We start from the raw sequence: 23,360 nt of genomic DNA, 5'->3' as shown, positions 1-23,360 counted from the left end.
TTTGTGAAAAGGGAAGGAGATCCCCAGCCGAAATATGTACGATACGCAGGCGCGCGCGCGCATCAGATCAGATGTGGTTCATCCATGAACGCTAAGGGGAGATCGGTTCGGTTGAGGTAAGACACATTTCACACATGTTTAGTGTTTTATACACTTATATATGAGCAGACTATAAGAAACATCAGGGATTCCGCTCACATTTCCCACGTTTAAAGTGTCCGGGCGCATGAAAAGTGGTTTTCTGACCGGTTCGCGTGCACGCGAGTCGGCGCGGGGGAACAGTTAGCTTGCGCTAGCGCTCATGTAAAATAACTTTTAAACCGGGAAATTTTAAATGAACATGGGATGAGAAAACGGTGTCCTCTAATGACCAAACTTTCTGCTTCCGTATCGTGTGCTCGTTTCTGTGAGTGGTCGTCGCTGGACTGCTGTCAAACGCGAGTGAACAGACATACGCATGAAAAGCCACACTGCCACGTGACATCCACGGGGAAAATATTCAGTTACTGAAACACCGCTGAAAAGGAACTAAAGCCGCCAAGTCGTCCAGTGACTTCACATTTAAATATAGTACATTTGAGTACAGACACCGTTTATATAGTATGGAAAAGTATATTTATATCTATATTTCGCAAAACATAGCCTACTGACTCTTTCTATCTGTCTGTCTGTCCATCCATCTTTCTTGACTGTGTCTATCTATCTATCTATCTATCTATCTATCTATCTATCTATCTATCTATCTATCTATCTATCTATCTATCTATCTATCTATCTATCTATCTATGTCTGTCTGTCCATCCATCTTTCTTGACTGTGTTTATCTATCTATCTATCTATTTATCTGTCTATCTTTCTTGACTATCTATCTATCTATCTATCTATCTATCTATCTATCTATCAATCTATCTATCTATCTATCTATCGTTCTATCTATCGTTCTATCTATCGTTCTATCTATCTATCGTTCTATCGTTCTATCTGTCTATCCATCTTTCTTGACTATGTGTCTATATCCATCTATCTATCTGTCTATGGTTCAACTTCGTCATATTTTTTATATATTATATTTAGATACAGCCTACTATGGTTTGATATGTGAATGTATTCTTTTTTTGACACACATAGGATAAATTCATTTAGGCAACAGGTTGAAGATTTGTAGTCAATTTGTAGTGTAATTGTAAGTCAGAAGAATGGCACAATCATTTGTTTATAAACCTTGAAGCTTTAAGCTGCTGTGGTTGGTTTGTGCTTGTTACCGTGGGTCAGCTGGATTTAGGTCAGATCAGTATTGTAAAACCATCAAGGAGTCAGATTTCTTAGAGGAACAAAGCAATGACTTGGTCGAACCAGTATTTGCAAGCTTTAAATGTGCAAATTTGCCTTTGTTTTTGCAGTGTGATTAAGCCATAATGCCTGAGGCCAGTAAAATTGGTGCAGATTAATTACAGCAGCGTAGAGCGAAAAAAAGAAATATATTTCTAGGGATGGGCGACATGACCAAATTCTTATTTCTCAATATGAGAAATTTTAATTCACGATATCACTTAATTCTCCAACGATAGACATTTTATATTGTTGTGGTAACTATATTTATCATCATACTGCCAAGCCCCATCTTTTTACTACTTTCTTTATCTGTGCTTACCAGAGCATGAACAATATTTCAAAATCCTCAGTGCAATAAGGATGGAATGTCATCTGTGAATTTTGAACCTCTAATTTGTTTATTTATTCATTTTCTTTTCTTTAAACAGGTCAACATTATTAGAGGAAGATGCAATTCTTTCTTTATTAAATCTGTTTTTCATCTGAAATGCTGGTTGGTTTTACAAACTCTAGACTCTTAATATGTAAAAAAATACTAGTAATGATAAAATGAAATGAGCTTTATTCCTGCTAGCATTCCAGAGCAGATCAGCTGGAAACTGGTTTCTTTAGCCCTTCTGGATTACGTAAAAAAAAAAAAACACACATCGTAGGCTGCTATTCTTCTACAGGGTCAAGGTTATTTTCAAAAGTTCTGCATTGTGTTTTTGTAATTGTGTGCCCAGCTGGTGACGCTAATCACCTGAAAAATATTTTTAAGACCGTTGTTCTCACGTATACCAAATCTTACATGGCTCTTTTGCGAATTGGTCCTCCTCAGGTAGCGTGACTTAACACTTGACCAGGGGCTGCTATATGGTTTTTACAGTACTGTGTTTCCCAGGATATGTGTTATTGTACTCGCATTGTCGTGAGCTGGTTCGATATTTCATTGTGATTGTTGATTTTGGTGTGACTGAAGGTATGAATGACAGTGTTCCTCTGGTCAGAACTTGCTTTGTTGGGTTAGTTCACTGCTGTCATATTACAAAGATGTGATTGTCTGCTCCAAGTTAAACATAAAGAGTGTGAGAAACTCAGACGGAGCTTTTGTGTGTTGGTAACCTGAGTCTGTGAAACCCCTGCTGACGGTGTGCAGAGAAAACTCCTTTACCCTTTAAACAGTTGTCCCAGGGCTGTTTAGTCTTGAAGTGATAATTAAATGATCTTAGCGCACCGCTGTTTGAATTTCACCTGTGCTCCTGTAGTTTCTGTCTTGCACGTCAGGAATCATTCGTAAACACGTTTTTTTTTTGTAGCGCAGCACTTCCATCTGTTTTATGAAGCTGTAAAATCATGTAGGCCTGAAAGTAAGGTCACACTTTAGTTTAGGGTCCAATTATCACTTTTAACTAACTATTTACTAAGACTTTTGCTTCTATAAACTCTTATTGTACTTCAATAAAATAAGGTAGTTGTTAAGTTTAGGTATTGGGTAGGATTAAGTGATGTAGAATATGGTTATACAGAATAAGGCATTAATATGGGCTTTAATAAACAGCCAATATCCTAATAATATGCATGCTAATAAGCAACTACTTAATAGTGAGAATTGGACCCTAAACTAAAGTGTTACCGAAAGTAATAATCGATTAACTGACGGCAATTAGTTATAACAACTTAAAATTTGTTGAGAACTTAAATATCAAACTAAAGTTAACTGAACTTAATATTTTAAGTCAAGCATGAACACATATTTTTTAAAGTTGAAACAGCGCATTATTTCTTATTCTAATTAGGGATGGGCGATATATCGCACAATATTGTTATGCGCATCTCGTCAGTAAAGCCGGTTCCCTTGATTAGTAGTAAATCGCCATCACCTGCTTTCAGATGGAGCGGCATTGACTACAAAGAGCCGTAGTTAACTGACAAGCTGAGCCATATCGCATTAATATCGCGGACGTATCGCCAGCTATAATTAATGCGATATGGCTCAGCTTGTCAGTTAACTACGGCTCTTTGTAGTCAATGCCGCTCCATCTGAAAGCAGGTGATGGCGATTTACCACTAATCAAGGAACCGGCTTTACTGATGAGACGCGCATAACATGTGATGCGATATATCGCCCATCCCTAATTCTAATGTTGAATTTTAAGTTGTGATAAATAACCACAGCAATCATTTTTTACAGTGCATTGTTTTTAAAAAAAGTTGCCAGCACCAGCATTTTTGATCATTTTCACAAAATTTTCATGGCCCCCAGAATATTTTGTGAACATACGATAAATCAAAAGAAAGAACAGAGCCTCTGCTTTAAAAAAAAATTAATTTCCAAAATTTTCCTTTTTTTTTTCAATGCTTGAATGTAGGCAAGTTTCATAAAAAAAAAAGCAACAAAGACTGTGTGTGGATCGGATTCAGAATGATAATCAAAACACACAGATGGAGTAGAACGCGTCCCGTCAATCAACACCCCCAAAGTTTCACAGTCCTATAGCTCGTCCTGGGTCGACATCTCAGACAAAGATGGTCTTACTCTTGTTGGGAGATACGAGGATCCGTGGCTCATTGGAAAAAGCGTAACGGCTAACTTGGATCACATGTGCATTGATAACTAATGGTCATTTAATCTTGTTGAGTTGTGTGACAGTCAATCACTGTTTGCAGATGCCATAGAAATGATACTGTAAACTGAATCATACCTGTCACGCAATTGTTCGTGACTTCTCTTATAAAACAGAATTTTTTAAAATTGATCGATCCAAAACGAATGTTTAAGAGCAAACATGTTTTACAAAATTAGCTGATGTGCTGTCAAGCCATTGAATAAACTATTTCCTCACAAAAACAGTTTATTCGGCGTAGTGAAGCCTCTCCTCCATTGACATCCATTAAAAAAACGGCCTCTTGTCTCTTTCCCTGCGTACTGCAGCATTAGCAGGCGTTACGCTTTTTTTGGCTCACATTGCTTGCTTTCCTTCAAGTGGCTTTGGTTTAGATTTAGGGTGTGTTCACACTTGTAGTTCGGTTCGCTTGGTTTGTTTGGTCCGGAACAAAAAAAGGAATTGAAGGTGAAGGAAAAAGGTGCTAAAGGAATCGCTCACCTAAAAATGTAAACTTTGTCATCCTTTACTCACCCTCATGTTTTTTTTCTTCCATGAAACAGAAAAGAAGAACATGTGTTGACTGATTTCCATGCTGTTTTTTATTAAATTACAATGAACTGGCACTGACGCCTACTAGATAAAAAAATGACATGAAAGCATCATGAAAATATAGCTTTTTGTGATGAACAGGCTTAAAAAAAAAGTCATTTTTATTAATAATCTTTTCTTCAGGTAAGGTGTTAGCCTCTTCAACTGGGTTGAGTAAGTTGAACCAGATCAGTCGGATTCATGAAAAATGATTTGTTCATAAAGACATCGCTTCAGACACTTCAGACTTCGCTACCTCTCTGTTGTGTTTTTGTCACTTGCAGGGCTCACAAAATATCCAAATTCCTGATAGCCCTTCAGGCACTCTTCAGAGTTTGGTAGCCCGAAATAAATTTAACTAACCCAATTATTAATTTTTTTTTATTAAGTAGAAAATCGTATAGGAGTCGAAACATCAAATAATTTCAAAACTCAAATATCAACGATCGTATATAAAATAATCAAATTACAATCATCAATACAATATGCATTTGGTTCTAACTGAAATTTCTATGAACTTGTATGAACAAATTACAATTTCTGTTCCAGTGACTAAAGCACTCATCGAGTGAGAAATTGTGGGGAATTGACGACACACCCAGCAGAACATTGTGTCGTTTACCTCGTCATGTTCTAGCCACAGAAATTCCTTTGTCCATGAAACCTCATAGTCAGATTTTACTAACTCCTTTCGCTTTGTGGCGGTCTGCTTTTCTTTGGCTGTCCCTTCTTCATCCTGATCTGTCTTTTTTGGCTGAGTAGAACTGAAATACCGGCGTAAATCCATGTGCCTCTTAACATTTTTACACGCGCACACACAAGTTTCAACAATTTTCTGCAATCTCTATCCCTTTCTAGCAGCATTAAGTTAAGTGAGAACGACACTCGTTTAAAGGGGGTGTCCGCACTAATTTTCTTTCCCAAACACCAGAAGAAAATGCAGGGGGATGCTGCCGGTGTCATGACAAATTGGGCAAATGCATAGAGAGGATCAGATGCGTGAGTCGGCGCAGACCAGAAAACATACAAACCTGTTTGAATTCTGCACAGAATGCTATATTTGAAAGCGACACAAGGACATTAGGATGAAACTTTAGCTTTACTGAGCTCAACGGCTCTGGCTGAGCTGTGATAGAAACAAAACGCTATTGGCTATTTTTAAAAAGGGGAGGAGCTGTTCGATATGTCCCGCCCCATCTTCCTGTTTCAGTGGAAATTACGTCAACACATTGAATAAGGCTGTGTGTTTCCACTTCAGTGGGCCTTTAAACTAATTATAAGGCTAATTTTGAGGAATTATAAAATTTAAATCTCATGTTCCATGTAATTGAAAACTGAACCCTCGGGAAATAGCTTAGCAAACGTAACTATTCACAGAACATCTAACCCAGATGTTTGTGAGGTTTTGATTATGGCTGGGTCACGATCCGCCACGCATTGTAAAATCTGTTGCAAGTTTACATAGTGTTTATGCCAAAACAGTGGCTTCAAGTCGTTGTTTTTGCTATAGCTCATTGAGCGTGAATCTATTTCTAGGCTATCTCAAGTAGCGAAACCCAGTTGAATTCATGCATTCTCCATAATCTCTTTGTTTGTTACATTTTAATCCACTTTCCCAGTGTTAGTGGTTTGTCGGTTTGTGGCTATGGAGATGTTTCTCAAACATTCCCAATGTAGAACTTTACACTGTTGTGCCAAAGACAAGTCTAGCCAAGTACCAGGTCACTGTGAAATCTGTTTACGGAGCACTGCGAACCGTGACTGGCACTGGACTGTAGGAGGGAACTCACTTTGCTTTAATATATTGTTTAAAAACCAGCATTGAGAAATGCAGTAATATCTTCCGTAATGTGGAGTTTTGGATGCTGTCGTCTTCGTGCAATCGAGATTCGAGAGGCGATGTGATCATGTTTTGCCGCTGCAATCTTTTGCATTATGCGTGCCGCTGCCTGGTTAGGCAATAGATTCTCTTCCTTTCCCAATGTTTTGACACTCTCCTGCATTTGCTTGAACTTACTTCCCTGTTTATCATGACCAGAGCAGTTGCTGACAACGAAAAGTTAATGTGACAGGAAAACCATGAAGGATGTGCTGTTTTCAGCAGGTTTTTACTCACTTTTTCTTGCTGAATCGTGGGCTTGTTGTTACTTCCAGAGCTTTAAATGTGTTGACTAAAGATTGATGTGTCAAAGGTAGATTGTTGTTAGGAAATTATGTAACGTGCAGCCAAGATATGCAAGTCAAGACCAAACTTGAAAATCTAAAGAAATCGTAAAATGACCGTTTGGCATCATAGATGTCCATCCCAACCTAATTGAACCTCACTCGCTGGTGTGCATTAACATTTACATTTAGTCATTTAGCAGACGCTTTTGTCCAAAGCAACTTACAAATTAGGACTAAATTAAGCGAGTCATCGTGAAGAGGCAAAAACAACGCAAGAAGTGCTCAAAATACGAAGTTCATTCAGAGTAGCATAAGCCCGATAAGGGAGGATTAAAGAAAAAGGAAATAATTTTTTTTTTTTTTTATGTATCATGTTTGCTTGCTAGTAAAGTGTCTTATTATGATTCGCCTAAGTATCCAATGCATGTAATGGAATTAGCATATTTAAATACTAAAGCCCTGAATATATCATATAACACCTGCTTTCTTTTTATATTGTCCCATTCATCAGTATTTTTCACAGTAACCACAAACTTTGACACATCCAGTGGCTAGTAATTCCTCGGAGGTGCTAATTGTAGCGGCCTGGGAACTTGTAAACAGACTCCCTGTGGACTGATGAAATCCCATGTGCCCTGAGTCCTGGAAAGTACGTAGCAGCCATCCAATCAGATTGCCACTGCTGGTTTTTCAGTGGTCTGTCTGAGATTAGGCATACCCTGCCTGATTGAAATGTATTGATTTTATTTTAATTAAAATAAATAAATAAATTATTTTGACACCTATTTGGCATATTAGCCAGAACTTATATACATATACATATATACAGTGATATGCATAAGTTTAGACACCCATACTAAAGTTGACTAAAAAGAGGAATAAAAAATCATCTTTTGGAAATTGAACTTAATGCCTTAATTTAAAAAATGAGGAAAAATCCAACCTTTAAGGACACCAATTTTCTTTGTGAATGAATAATGTATCGTAAATAAATAAATGTTCTTCCTTAAAATACAGGGTGCATAAGTCTGGACACCCCTATGTTAAATTCCCATAGAGGCAGGCAGATTTTTATTTTTAAAGGCCAGTTACTTCATGGATCCAGGATACTATGCATCCTGATAAAGTTCTCGTGGCCTTTGGAATTAAAATAGCCCCACATCATCACATAGCCTTCACCATACCTAGAGATTGGCATGGTTTCATTTCAGTTAGCCTAATAGCTAGTTTGATTTGCATTGAGAGATGATCTTATGGAAAGTACTCCATGCCGATCTCTAGGTATGGTGAAGGCTATCTGATGATGTGGGGCTATTTTAATTCCAAAGGCCAAGGGAACTTTATCAGGATGAATAGTATCCTGGATCCATGAAGTAACTGGCCTTTAAAAATAAAAATCTACCTGCCTCTATGGGAATTTAACATATGGGTGTCCAAACTTATGCACCCTGTATTTTAAGGAAGAACATTTATTTATTTACGATACATTATTCATTCACAAAGAAAATTGGTGTCCTTAAAGGTTGGATTTTTCCTATTTTTTTTAATTAAGGCATTAAGTTCAGTTTCCAAAAGATGATTTTTTATTCCTCTTTTTAGTCAACTTTAGTATGGGTGTCTAAACTTATGCATATACATATACATATACATTTTTGTTGTAGTCTAATGATCATTTAGTTATTAATTGTCAAAGTTTAAATAAAGCATAAATCACTTCTGCATGTGTTATCAGATTTCTGCTGTACAAATCATTACTTTTTTATAATTGTTTTTAAGATAATTAACTTTTTACTTTTAGATTAAGTGAGTGTAAAAAGTAACGAGTAATGGCAAAGATAAACTAATAAAAAAACACCACTAATTTAATAACAATGTTAATCTAAATATCCATTTGTCATTCTCTGCAATATAGTGTTGTGATGCCTAAATTCAAATGATTGATTTTAATTTATTTCAACAAAGTAGTATAGAATTGAATCTAAGCCATTTATCAGTTAATGGCCATAGCATGCAAATAATTATTGGCTATCAGACATTTTAATATTGGTGCATCCCCAGGTTTTTAGTTGTATGTTCATACTGTACAATTTAAAAGTCCCTGTAGAAGGTCTAGTATGGTTATACTACAGTAGTCAACATTTGAAGTGGATCAAAACATTAGACATACATTTTGAACAATACCCGTTCTTGTCTTAGGACAACTTTGATTAACTTGTTTGATCCACTTCAAATGTTGACTATAGTAGAGATTAGTCAGATGGACTATTGACCATTAGTTAACACAGATTCCTCGGTATCTAGCCTCACCCTATATCGTGGGAGTTACAGCGCTAGTGTTGTGAATGGAGACCCTTCTGTTTGTCATTCTTATGGTATGACAAACCTATTTAAATGACGTAGCCTAACTTTTATGACGACACAGTTTGGAAACCCTTTGTTAGCAGACTGTTCCAATCATGAGGGAGTCGCATCCATCAGAATCAGTGAGGAATTCTCATTTTTGTATGGTCTTGTCTTGTCTTGTGCGCACTTGTAAAATTGGAGGTTTTGGATTTGAAAGTACACTCCATAAAGTTCACTTACCAATCCAAGTTCTTCTATTCTTAAGCTTTTTTGGGATTGAGGAAAACCCAAGCTTTGAAGCAGACTAAAGTTTTAATTCTCGGTGGCCTTTGGGCTGATCCAAGACCATGTGACTCCCACTGACACATACTCATGCTGGTACACTCACACACACTCACACACACACTTGGCTGTTGGTTCAAACAAATACTTGCAGACATATATGGCAACTTCAGAGCTTGACTTTAAGGTTTTAGGCAATTTCAGTGTTTTGTATTGTACACATGTGCCCATGAATCCACTGATATTTAGTTCTACAGTTGCACAGTTTATTGAAGAAGATGTAAAAATCACTCTATAGGAGGGCCTGGGACACTTTATTCCTCTATTTATTTTAGGGTGTTTTTTTTTTTTCAGATGTGGCTTTGAGTCTGTGGGATTTAAAAAAAAAATGTAAATAAATTTTTGATTCACAAAACAAATTAGCATAAATAACACTGTTACTATTTTTATTTTTTAATGATTATATAATTATATTTTGTTATTATTTATAATATGTTATTTTTAATAATAATAAATAAGCATCATAATGTAAACATAATGCATATATACATAACAAAATGTATACATACATAAAACAATTAAAAATAATTTTTTGCAAATAATTTTTTGGTCATCATGCTTAAGAATAAAAATAAATCCTTAATGCCTTATCAATAATATGTCACTCAGGTTAAGATTCAATTCAACATATCTATTAAATTTTAGTCATGAATATCAAGTAATGGCACTTTTTTTATTTCAACAAAATCTTTTGGTGAAATCAACCATTGGTAAATACTAAATAAATTATTATTTTTTGCTCATATTATACAGTGCTGATTACTCCTCCTATGGCGATGAAAAGATAGTGTTGTCTACCAAGTGTCCTTGTCATGGTGAACAATTCCTTACATGAGAGATTTACTGTTTACTGCTTTATTAATCATTTAAAACCCAGATGGGTATGAGGGGTGTGAGAGTGTACTGTATATGTGGGGATATGGGTGTGTGTGTGTGTGTCACAGTTGACTCACTGTTGAGCAGCGGTCACATGGCAGGCTGTCAGAGGTTTAGGGGAGGAAACCTAATCCAGCAGAGGAAGCGTTTGACCCATCAGGACTAGAGTTTGAGTGTGTGAAGGCAAGGCTGCAGTGCTTTATAAATTCTCACTCAGCTCTCTGACTGTGTCTCTCTCTCTCTCTCTGGCGGTCTGTACACAGTGGCTGTTGGCTTTACACTAAGATGTCAGCGGCGGCTTCTCTGCAGTAAGCACTTTGAGGTATGTTTTTGAGTTTCAATGGATTTGCATCATGCTTCTTTAAAGTCAGTACTGACTATTTTTGTGTAGTTAACTAAAGTTGCTGGTCATTCTGTAATTTTAATTGATGAAACAGAATTTTGTTTTAGATGTTTTTCCATATAATTTTTTTCTAAGAATATCTAAATTAGATGCGGTTTGGTAAATACTAGTTTCCCTTTAAATTGTATTACTTTTTATCACTTTAAATGGTGAGTACATATACGTAAAGTTATTGTTATTTTTTTTTTTATTAATAAAACTTTTCTAAACGAACTGTTTAGATTCAATGTACCAGATGATTAATTTCTAACTTTGCATCTAGAAGTGAAATTCAAAAGTCAGCATATCATGACGGATCACAAGTCAACAGTGAAAAGTCCACTGTTTTGCTGATATTGTCTAGTCATCATACAGTGTGTACTTTTATTTTTCCACTTAAGTAACTTTTGAATCTAATTGGTTAATGATCTAGAGAAATGGTCTGTGTGTTTTCAGCCCAGAGGCTGTGTGGCGTGTCTTGTGAGTTTGATAAAGTCATTAAACATGACAGCAATGAGCATCTCTAGTGTTCAGCACCATAGTGTGTTTAAGTTTCGTTATACAAAAATGAAAAAAAGCTTTTATGATTGTTTTCCAAAAGTATAGTTTTGTAGATGATAGTACTTAATTGATATTTGATACAGTTGCACTATCTGTATTATCAAGTTGCTTGTGTAAAACCTTTTGCTAGAGGAATAATTGTAAATCATTGTGTTTGGTCAAGTCGACTAGTCGTCCAACAGTTGAATAGTTGTTATTAGAGCTGCATGATTAATTGTTAAAAGATCACAATCTCAATTTAAACACCTACACGATCTCATTCCTAAATGACAATGATTTGTTCATGTCTATTAAACCTTGGACAAAATCACAACGGACCATTCATATCTGTGTTGGCGCTGCCGTTGATCCAGAGAGAGCAGTTTGTCATGTATAGGTATGAAGCAGCTTTCATTACTATTTATATTTAGCAGCTTTCAGGTTTTTTCGATTATATTCAAGTACTGAGAATAGTTTATAGTTTGGATATAAACACTGATGTCTATGGAAGCGTTCAAAATACCTTTTGAAAGTAACTTGACACTTCAAATAACGATTGTATCAATTTCATCGTTACACCAGTAGGTGGCGACAAGTGACTGTTAAAAATGGATTAGCGAAAAATACATTTATGAGAGTCTTTTTTTCTCTTTTTTTTTTTCATTCAAATTAATTAAACACTTTAAAGGGATAGTTCACTTTGAAATTAAATTTTGGTATGTTTTAGCTTACCTCAAGGGCATTCAAGATGTAGGTGTCTTTGTTTCCGCAGTAGTTTCAATTTTGATATTTTTAAGTCAAACCGTTCTTGTCTGTCAGTCATATAATGCAGGTCTATGGTCACTATCTCAAAGAGCATGCACAGAGAAGTCCAAATTAAACCATTCCCCATCGTAAGTACACATTGATGGCCTAAGACACGAAACGAGCGGTTTGTGTGAGAAAACGAACAGTATTTATATCGTTTTTACCTCTTGTACACAACCACGTCCAAGTGATCTGAGGGCGCGCGCTTCCTGGTGTGTGAAGTGTGCGTGCATTCTGGCTTAGTCTGTGCAAGCGCCGGAAAGTGTACAAGAGGTAAAAACGATATAAATACTGTTCGTTTTCTCACACAAACCGCTCGTTTCGTGTCTTAGGCCATCAATGTGTACTTACGATTGGGAATTGTTTAAATTGGACTTCTCTGTGCATGCTCTTTGAGACAGTGACCATAGACCTGTATTATATGACTGACAGACAAGAACGGTTTGACTTAAAAATATCAAAATTGAAACTACTGCGGAAACAAAGACACCTACATCTTGAATGCCCTTGAGGTAAGCTAAAACATACCAAAATTTAATTTCAAAGTGAACTATCCCTTTAAATAGATTAAAGCAATTAACATTTTGTCAGAACCCCTAGTAAATTGTCATTTTGTTTAGTTTGTCTGTTCAGAATCGTGGGAGAGTCGTGATCTCTGTTTGAAACAAAAAAATCATGATTTTCAATTTATCCAGAATCGTGCAGCTCTAGTTGTTATCGATGTTGACATTCAGATATTCAGATGAACGTCTTTGGCCAAATAACTTTGCACCATGCCAGAATCTGCTGCATCACGCTAAAAAATTGTTCAACCTTTAAAAACATTTCAGCATTTTTCCAGTTGGCTGCGTTCTGTTTAGCTGTTTTTGCAACAAGGACGAAACGCAACGCAACAAAGCGTCTTTGAATAAAAATTGCAAATCAGTGCACTATTAGAAACATCTGATTGGCTATTAATATGAACTTGTGACTTATTGAGTTAATCATTTATAATTGTACTTTGGTAAAACAACTTTAAAAAAATCCATAAAACAGTCCCATAGACTTCAATTATAAGTGCATCTTATTCACATTTTGTTTTGTTTGTTTTATTGTTGTAATAAATTTTTACAATTTTGGAAATTAGTTTTAGGCTTGATTTATCCAACATTTTTCCCAGATGTGTTTTGACATTATTAAAGGGAGTTGTTTGGAGCTTTGAACCTGCAACCTTTCAGTTACCAGCCCAGATCTTTAAGGCGGCACCATATAATTCTTGATCCAAACCAATTTTTCAACATTTTTCTGTATGAGGTTTAAATTCAACTGACAAACATGTCTTTCATGTGGACGAGCCGTTGGTCACTAGTAAACTAGAAATTCTATATTTGCTGACCTACTCAGTCATTGAGCGTTTTATATTTTTACGGTGAGGTTTCCACATTGTGATTGAAAGTCTATTTGCAGAATGGCATCTTTATTGGCAGTCTTTGCTTTGTCTGAAATTATATTTTATGGACATACTTGAAAATAATCCAGTAAGCCTGTTTGCCTTTCACAAAAGCAAAAGGATTTTCCAAACTGGGAATGATGCATGGTCCTTAGCTCTCTGTTTTGGACCGTTCAGGGATTCCAGTGGAAGTTAGTGGGATAACTTTAAGTTAGATTAGACAACCTACAAGTTACTCGTCCAGTGGATTGAATTGCATACCTGTCTGACAAGAAATTAGTGTCATTTACCCCACTTTCTTTATTCTTTCCAGGTTAGTCCATGTCACCCAAGAGCTAATCCTGTTTTGGGTTCACATTCAAGGTACATGGTTAAGTTTAGTAGACGATAACATAATTTGGCGTTGCTAGAAGCAAAATATGCACACCAGTTAAAGTGGATAAGACATTTGTGGGTATCTGCTTCTCAATTGTTGAAGTGGTTACAAAGTTAAGAAATTGAGAGGGAAATAGAATGAACAAACAACATGATTCCTTTACTCAGTCATTAACTAGTTTTTTAGTTGTAGAAAATATACATCCATGTAATTATCAATGCAAACGTGGTATGTGCACACCATTTAATAGAGACTGATACACTATGTGCAGATGCACACCTGGTTAAGCATTAGATGTTGTTTTTGATTAACAAAATCAAAACTGTGAGCCAAAGAGCATAGAATGGATTCTCTGAATTCTCTTATCATCTTTCATTGTGCAATCATAGATACTTCCTGTTTTAAAAACACTTCCTTTTTGGAACAAAGAAACTTAGTGCAATTTTCAAAATGTTAAAATACGTGTTCAGGAAACCAGTTTGAAAACAGTCATTAATAGTGTTGCTAGAGGCCCAAAAATGTACATACTTCACTCTTAACTTTTTTTTTTTCTTCTTCAAAATTAAAAAAAAAGTTTCTGATCTCAAATGTGTAAACTTCATCTTTTAATATCAAATGTGTTTAAATGATTATTAGGTTGTTTGCTATTAGGATACTTGGAGACACTTGCAATCTCGCATAATTTGTGATATTTTGTCACTATTATTGTAACACTTTTTCTCATTATTATAAACCAGTTTACATTTGTTGGTTTAGCATAATAATTTTTGACCTCTAGCTACTTGAAAATAGGCACTTTGTTCTAAAAGAACACTGTAAAAAAAAAGTTGCTACATTTTAAGTACAATCAACTTGGATGTTTAAGTCATTTCAACTTAAATTACATTAATCTGACTAATCAAAATAAGTTAAGCAATTAGCAAAGTCTAAATTTCAACTTTCTTTATACAGTGCAGTGACCTTTCTTATGAATCAAAGGACAATCTTTTTTTTTTTTCCCTATTAAATCAGTTTTCTCTGTAAAATATCTAAATATACATATCAAAGGCCCGGTTTCACAGGCAGGGCTTAGATTAAGCCAAGATTAGGCCTTAGTTCCATTAGGGCACTTAAGTATCTTTTATGAACATGCCTTAGAGAAAAAAAAAAGTAAGTGAAAGTTGCTTTCAGGTAAAACAGCTTGAGGCTTAAGCCTTGTCTGTGAAACCGTGGGGAAGTTTCATAACTGAGCAAAGTTAGATTTTTTTTATTTCTTTTTAGAAAGCTTAGAAATGTTGATCAATGTGCCACTCACAGAGCAGTTGAATCATGCAGTTTATGAGAATTCAACTGGTCCGGAAAAGCTTTGTTAGAAACCTTCCAACAAAGTTGATGTAACTGTACTGAGGAACAGCCTATATCTAAATTTAGCATCTAATGAGACATTGCAACATTACAATATAGTGCACTCTATATTTAGATAACTCTTAAAGATATAGCGGTCCAGTTTCTTAGAACTGTGTTGCAAGAAGAATATAAGATAATGCAGAGAACATATTTATATGCAAGAACGATTTTTTTTTTTATATATATATAAGGGTGCATTGAACTTAGAACTTGAGTAACTGGGCACGGCCCAACATTTTATACAAATGTGACTATTGTCAGCTGCATTAACTTTACCATAGTTTTGGTCCTTCTCTAGGTCATGTGTCTCTTTTAAACAAGGTCAAGTTATTTGAGGTTGCATTGCCTTATTCTCTGATTACTTTCTTTTGACATTTGACATTTTGACATTTTTCTTATGATAAAAACGTATATTATTTTTTTGGTTGGAATATACATCGTCTTTTAAAACCATGTGGAAGGATTTCTTATGGTCTGATAAGATTGTCGCTGAACTTTTACATGTTTGATGCAAGACCACAACTTCAGCATCATGCTGTTAGGATGTTTCTTTTTAACAGGAACTAAATCAGGGCCGATAAAGGGTAAACTGCTCCACATATCAAGAAGTTTTGCCACACAACCTCCTTTTGCCAGAGAGCGTGGATTAAAACACAATTGTTGCTTTCAGTGAAAGGAAGCACCTAAATGAATCAACAAAGGCAAGACTTGAAAAACGAATGCTGACGTCCTTGAAGTTCCAGTTAGTGGTCAAACCTCAACTCAATTGAAGAATTGTATTTTTGCACATACTTCTGCATCAAAGCAAAGGATACTTCCACACAGGACTAATTAAAGGGTGTCCACATTAGCAATTAAAAAGAATGCTTTTAAAAAAAGTATGTCTTTCTATTGAAAATCAATGGTTAATTGGAAGTATTAAAGGTAATATATTTTGTTGGTTACAATTTACAGTAAGATCTTTAACATTAGTTAATACATTAGCTAACATAAACTAACAGAGCAAAATACATTTCTTGTTCATTTTAGTGGACCATTGTTCATTAGTTAGTTGCAATAACTGTTAATAGATACTGTGTTAAAGATAACTTCAGATGTCAAAAATATATTAGTAAATGTTGAAATTAAGATTAATAAATGCTGCTTTGCAGTATTGTTCATGTTAACTACCAGTGCCGGTCCTCCCCTAATGCAAAGTATGTAAGTTGTGTAGGGCCCCTGAACCACAACCCTTGCTCTCAAAGATGGTTTATTGACTATAAATACAGTTAATATAATTTTAATATAATATAATTTCTCCTGCCGGACGTGCTCGATACAAAAAAAAAGAAAGAAAAAGAGATAAGCGTATTGAGCTGCGAAAGAGGAGCGGTTTCCCGGGCAGTTTTCTGTGCACCTAAAGTTGCTTAAACAAACAATTAGGAAAGTATCTAATTATTGTCAGTATATGGTCTTAAAGTGACAGCAGCCTAATAAACCTTCTGCTGTCTGTCATTCAATGTTAACTAAACAACAAAATAAAATGAGAATCATCCACTGCTCTTCTCTGAATAACTTCAGTAACTTGAGTAATAATCATTTTATATTTAATTCATACAATAAAAACAATACTGATTTTTACATTTGATTATTACATTTTTGTATTATTAGTAGGCTAAATTGACTATTAGAGAATTCTTATTCTGTGTAATTGTCTCTTATTATGGTATTACTGACCATTTCAACTTGTTGAGTGAAACTCCTCTGAAAGAACAGATTAAGGGTTTGGTTTTATCAGTGTAATGTAGTTAGCAAAAGTTAACCTTATTGTAAAGTGCAACATTTTTGTTTTGACTTCAGCCTGAAGGGTTTCTTAAGTAAAGCTCTTGAGACGACTGTTGTAATCTCTGTATGGCGTTCAGTTAAATAAATGATAGTTGAACAAACCTTTATCTACTATTGCAGTCACATCCAATATTTTATGGTTATTTATTTCAAGCATGAGTCTCTTATCGGCGTGTCCTTACAGTAGCAGCTTTTTAATCTGGTTGTTATCAGCCCTTGGATATGAAGGGGACTGTAATGTTATGCCATAAATGGAGGAGCATACTATTTAACACACCATTGTAACATGAATATAATAATGTGCAACTAACAAATTATTTAACATTTCAAACTGTTCACAGGTTATGCTGCCTATAAACTCCTGCTTGAGTCTCAGTGAGAAAGAGAAAGGCTAAAGCCTCTGCAGATCTAAGTGTTGTTCAGCGTCTCCTGTGCTGCATCACCCCAGTCTCCTGACGTCGACCATGAGTGACCCCGTGTCTTCAGATGAACTCACCAATGCCGTGGCGTCATTCGTTCACAACGTAAGTCAAGTGCTTCATTGGTTCGAAGCCCGGTTTCACAGACAGGGCTTAGATTAAGCCGGGATTATGCTATAGTTAAATGAGGCAAGGCAAAGTTTACAAGGACATTTAAGTAGAACTACATGTTCTTTATTCTATAAATAAAAATAAATAAACTTGCCTTGCCTTGCCTATTAGCAAAAGCTATTTTAAATAGCAGAAGTTTAAAATATTTCTGATTTTACTGTGTTGAGCATAAGAAACATAAAAAGAAAATCATTTATTGCATACTTTTGACTGGTAGTGTGTGTGTATGTATATTTAATATATATATATATACTGTATATAATGTATATACTTTTTTTATGCAACATATTGAATAATTACCATGGCATTCACATGATTCTCTCATAGGAACTGATCAAAAAGGCTTTTTTAAATGGCTGATAAGAGATTTACATATGATATAGGTTAATAATACAAATACTTATAGCAATTGATATATACATATGCTGAGATGTAACAATTTAAACTGTAAACTAAGCATTTTAATTGCACTAAAGTATGGCCATTTTAGGGTAAAGGAAGCTAGTACTTTATAAAAAGATGCCAATAAATATTGAGAAATTGATTGGTATTTCATGGAATAACCATAGTATCCAAAAAAATCTTGGTTCTCTTTTGTAAGGTATTTGTGCACATTTATTAATATTTTTTTCCTAGATTTCCATCTGTAGTGGCCTCATTCATTCACTTTTTACAAGAGAAAGATCTTTCATGTTTTTTATTCTTTGAAAGAGTGCAGCATTTAAGATCCAGGCAGACTTCCTAAACAAACATCTGCGTTGTAATTATCTGTGCGGTCTGTCTTTAATGGCCCAGTATCACTAACAGATACTATAAAACTCACTCAGGCAACTCGAAGGAAACTCAAAGACCTTCTCACCCGCAAAATTGACTCTTTTTTTCTTTCTCCTGCAGCTGTTTGCAGTGATACGCAGCAACTTTGTGTGACTTGATTTGCATCCTCTCCAAACCCACACTGCTGAGTCAGCGTTCCCAGGGTTTTGCTGTTAAAGAGCCAGCTCCCTTCCGACACAAATCCAGTCTCTTCAGTCTAGTTCTGCTTCACTATGTTGGGCCTGCAGTTCAAATAGTTGTCGGTGTGCTTGATCCTTCCCATTACCATTTTTATTGACATTTATTTTATATCATTTAGCTTCAAAACCAATTATAAAAGCGCTGATGGGAGTGGAAAGTTCTGCCGATACCGATGCAGCCGGATCATTTCCAGCGCAATTTAGCAAGACATGGTGCAAATATCAGTAAATTAGGTAAATCACCTTGTATGAATCATTTAAATACTCTCCTTTTTTATAGCTTTTTTTGTATTGTATTGTATTAATATAAGACGTTTTAATGAAATTCAATCATTTTAATGATACTGAATTTAAAAAATACAAGCCAATAAAATAATATAACAACAATTTTATTGAAAGTAACTCTAAAATTGGACAGAAAATATACTTATATTAAATATCAATATATTATTCTTTATTCAGTTCTATGCCACAGAATCAGATTTAACAGATTTACTTTTTTGACCAGTTATCCAAATAATGTATAGTCCTACAAAGCTATTATTATCAGAGCATGTGAGCAGAGCGTAGCGGATCAGTGAACAGTAAATGATTTTCAGCGGCCGAAATTTCGGTGCATCCCGATAAAAATCCCGAATTTCTCATAGCTAGTTAGTGTAATTCAGTAGAAGTACAGAGCATAACTGGTTAACTGACATTGGCTGGCCTCTTGATGGCAGGCAACTGTTGACCCACAAGGTTAATGATCAACCCAACGACACGACTGCTGGTTTTGGGTGTGTGGATGTGGGGGTGTGTTTTGGGGAAGACTAAACTATCAGCGATTGGAGTTCGAGCGAGACCTGGTATTGCGAAAGTGGGTTATTCCATATCCTCTTCCTGCTGCGGTCACGTGACGACAGGTTGCGGAGGAGCGTACAGCTTCTGTTTGCTCATCTTTTAGATTTGCTTTGAAAAATAGATAATTTTTCTCGCTCTGTGGGACGCCCTCATGTTTAGATGACCAATGGACTTCCTGTACGCGTTTACGGTCAGTCATTTATTGAGTTAAAGACTTCCTAAATTAGCTATAGTATTAAATGCATTACCTGTTGAGGATGACCATACATCCTCGTAGTGGTATGCTGCGTAATAGTCGATGGCCCTCTGATATGAGTTGTTATTGATGCATTTTTTGCAATATTTCATGGTCAGTTCTTGTAAATCAATACTTGGCAAACAAAGTTTGAGAGAAGGGTAATTTTGGAAGGCTGAGGGCTGGTGGATCTTGCCTCATCGTTTTGAGTAAATATTAAAAGGAGGTTTTTCTACAAGTTATCAAGGCTCACATATGTGCATATTCATATCATGCAAAAAGTAATATTGCTTATCTTAAGTGTTTAGCTTATTTTATGTTAAGTCAGCATATAGGGCTTCATATTATTAGATGCATGTAAAAACAAGATTTGCAGCTCTGTAAGGACATCTCTACCCACAGCTCTCCATAATGCTCCCTCCTGTGTCGCGTGTGTGTGTCTTGCTGAGTCGGCGGGATTTCAGAAACCTCACAGATCTGTGTGGCTAATCTCTCGCTGGCCATGCGCTCGCGTGAAGGAGACTTTGCTTTGGCCACTGGCTCTTTGTGTGAACTGACTCTAATGCTGCATAGGAGACGCTGTACCGCCATGTAAGCCACTGCTTCTCCTCAAAGAATTCTGCTGGTCTGGAGTGGGCTTGTGGGACGTTATATGGTTTACTTTGGGTTCAGCTCGCTGTCTTGTTGGCCTGAGCATTGTGGGTCTGTGAGCGTTGGTTCATGTCGTATGTGTGCGTCCATTACTGGGCGAAGAGCCAAACCTCAGTGTGATTTCACTGTAGAGAAAGTGTATTTCTTGTGGGTAGATATTGACCACAAGTCTTTTGAGGAAAACTTTGATTTGTCTCTTTTCATCTACTAAGAAGTTTGTCTTAACCAATAGGAGTTATAACAGTGGAGTTATAACAGGATAATAGGAGTTATAACAGTGTTTTGTTTTCGTATCATTGAGACACTATTATAGTTTTTATTAATATTTTATATTTGTTTTTATTTTATGTTTTCCATTTAATTTTTTTAGTAACTTTGTTCTGTGTCTTTTTTATAATCTCTATATAATTATTGATTTTATTTTAGTACTGTATATCAAAAACTAAATGAAAATGATAAATGTTATCTTGTTAACTAGCTGAAATATAATAAATTATAAATAGATTTTTACATTTTTATTTTATTTCAAATACATTTTTTTGTTGTTGTATTTAATTATTTTATTGCATTTTCAGAATAATCAGCATTGAGAGTAAAGCCATGTGATGAAGTATAAACGTAAAAATTAAATGCATAAAATAATAATAAAATAATAAATGTTTTTTTTAGTACCATTGAGACACTATAACAGTTTTTATTAATAAGTTAAATTAGTTTTTATCTTATGTTTAATTTTAATCGATTTTTTTGTGATTTTGCTCTGTGTTTGACATTTTTATTAGCTTTTTAAAATGTTTATATAATAATTAATTTTATTTTAGTTGTAATTATTTTAGTATATCAAGTTAAACTAAATGAAAATGATAAAAGTTATATTGGAAACTATATGAAATTAAAAAAATTACGTTTTTTTAGTATCATTGAGACACTATAATTTTTATTAATATTTTGATTTTATTTTATATCTTGTTTTCAATTTAATTTAGTTAAATGTTAAGTGCTTTTGTTCTGTGTTTGTCATTTTATTCATTTTTCTTTTAAATCTCTATATCATTTTTAATTTTATTAAGTTAAACTAAATGAAAATGATAAATCTTGGCAACAAGCTGAGGGCAAAAAAATTAAGGTTGTTTCGATTTTTATTTAAAATAACAAATGTTCTTTGTTTTTTTTGTATGACATAATTGAGAGTACAGGCTGGTGGTTAGTGGTACATAAACATGTAAAAAAAAAATAATACTAATACTAAAATAATAATAATGTAAATACAGTAGTATAAGGATACATAATATAAACATGTAAGCAATGTCATTTTAAGGGATTTACCCACAATCTTTGAAATGAATCAGATTTGTTTTTTTATGGTTTAAGTCATAAGTTGAGCCAAAGCACCAAAGACTATTAATGGGACTTTCAAGTGTATAATCTTTGTCCTGTGATGTTACGAAGCGCAAATCGCCTTTGTGTAATTGGTGAAAGTTGGTATAACTGTATAAAACCAAATGTAACTGGTTTTGCTCAGAAGATTTGGTTGAGACTGGTCAATCTGTTGTTCCCACATGCCAATAACAGCATTTAAGGCGCCCACGTAAAGTCTCAGAACGAATGAAAGCAGATTTGAAGCCTCGGCGACGCAAGGTGACCATAAGATGACGGATGTTTTCTGGAGAGTGTCAATATTTGCCTGTGGAAAATGTTGAAGTGTGGCTGAGGAGATTATATTGTTCTGAACAATCGAATCCATGCGCCTTTCTTCCAAATCGTGTTTGTTTTTAATCGCCCTGCGGAGAAAGACTAACAGCCCTCCGATGACAGCGAGAACACAATGAGTTTTCTCTCACTTTGTTGTTCTTGAGGACATACGGGAAGAACGGCTTTCTCATGAGCTCTTCTGCACAGCTTTGTGAGCACTGACTGATTCTTTCGCCAGCTCTAGCAACCATGGTAAGCTTTACATTGGTGGACTCTAGTTAGCATGTGCAGACTCTTATGTTCTCTTTTCTTTTGTTTAATTGAAAAAAGTTTCAATTATTTGAGTGACTTGGGTCATTGCTGTTATCCAGCACCATTTGATCAACCACTTGTCAGACTAGGGCTGCAGTATTTATTAAACTAATACCAAAAATCATGACTTATTTTATTTTATTTTATTTTATTTATTTTAATGTAATTACATTTTTACTTATTTTTTTATTTTATTTTAATTAAATTTTGTATTTAATTAAATTTTTATTACAAATGTTTTATTCTATTCTCTATCTCTACTCTATTCTGTTCTTTAAGGACCCCCAGTGGTTTTTGGTCAAAATAACATTTTACATTAACTATCTTAAATACTTTATACTTTTTTTTTAACAGTAAAATAGTAATACTGTATGATCCATTAAGGTATAATTATGATATTATCATCATTATCATTATTATTATTATTATTAGTAGTAGTAGTAGTAGTAGTAGCAGTAGTATTATATATATATATATATATATATATATATATATATATATTTATTGATATATAATCCCAAAAATTTTGGCCAAATTGTGCAGCCCTACAAACAAGCACAGCAAAACTTTAAATTTCAGTCACAATTTTTTTTATCAGTAAAAGAAAAAGAGACATTTCTATCAGTTCTTATTTTATTTTATTTTAATAATAATAATAATAAAAAGGTTGTTTTTTTCTGCAATATAAAAATTGCAGCAATTTTCTGAGGATGACTTGAATAGTTAAATTTGGGGGAAATTAATTCTAGAATGATTGGGGAAATGTTGTTGGGGAATGAATCTGATTCTGCACATAAAATAAAATGTATTTGCAGCCCTACATCAGACCCAGATGATGTCCTACAGAAAATTTATGCTGGCATGGTAATTTAATCCAGAACAACTGATGACCAGTTACTCTAGTCACTGAAGGATATATCACAAACAATAAAGTCTTTGTGTGCCGTGGAATGCATGCATACGTCATATAAATGCAATATCTAGCACTGCTGAATGGCAGAAATTCTCCTTGTGTAATGTACCGTGTGAGTGAGCACATGAGTAGGAA

The 23,360-nt window shown here is 34.8% G+C and overlaps 1 protein-coding gene across 2 annotated transcripts in view; it reads left to right on the top strand.

Moving 5' to 3' along the window:
- Positions 1–64: 64 nt before the first annotated feature.
- slc4a2b (solute carrier family 4 member 2b) overlaps positions 65–23,360 on the top strand; it is a 44,193-nt gene continuing 20,897 nt past the window's right edge. The window contains exons 1-3 of one of the 2 annotated variants that reach the window (XM_081352107.1): positions 65–116; positions 10,499–10,557; positions 17,321–17,503. In XM_081352107.1, the coding sequence (XP_081208233.1) occupies positions 17,444–17,503 (60 nt within the window). In that variant the 5' untranslated portion in view covers positions 65–116; positions 10,499–10,557; positions 17,321–17,443. Of the gene's footprint in view, positions 117–10,399; positions 10,558–17,320; positions 17,504–23,360 lie in introns of those variants that run through there. The other variant, XM_081352106.1, reaches the window with a different exon arrangement.

This window comes from Scardinius erythrophthalmus, assembly GCF_964197995.2.
Source record: "Scardinius erythrophthalmus genome assembly, chromosome: 22".
In the NCBI taxonomy this organism is placed as follows: Eukaryota; Metazoa; Chordata; class Actinopteri; order Cypriniformes; family Leuciscidae; genus Scardinius; species Scardinius erythrophthalmus.
The sequence above is the reverse complement of the archived record's forward strand: the minus strand, read 5'-3'. Positions and strand labels throughout refer to the sequence as shown.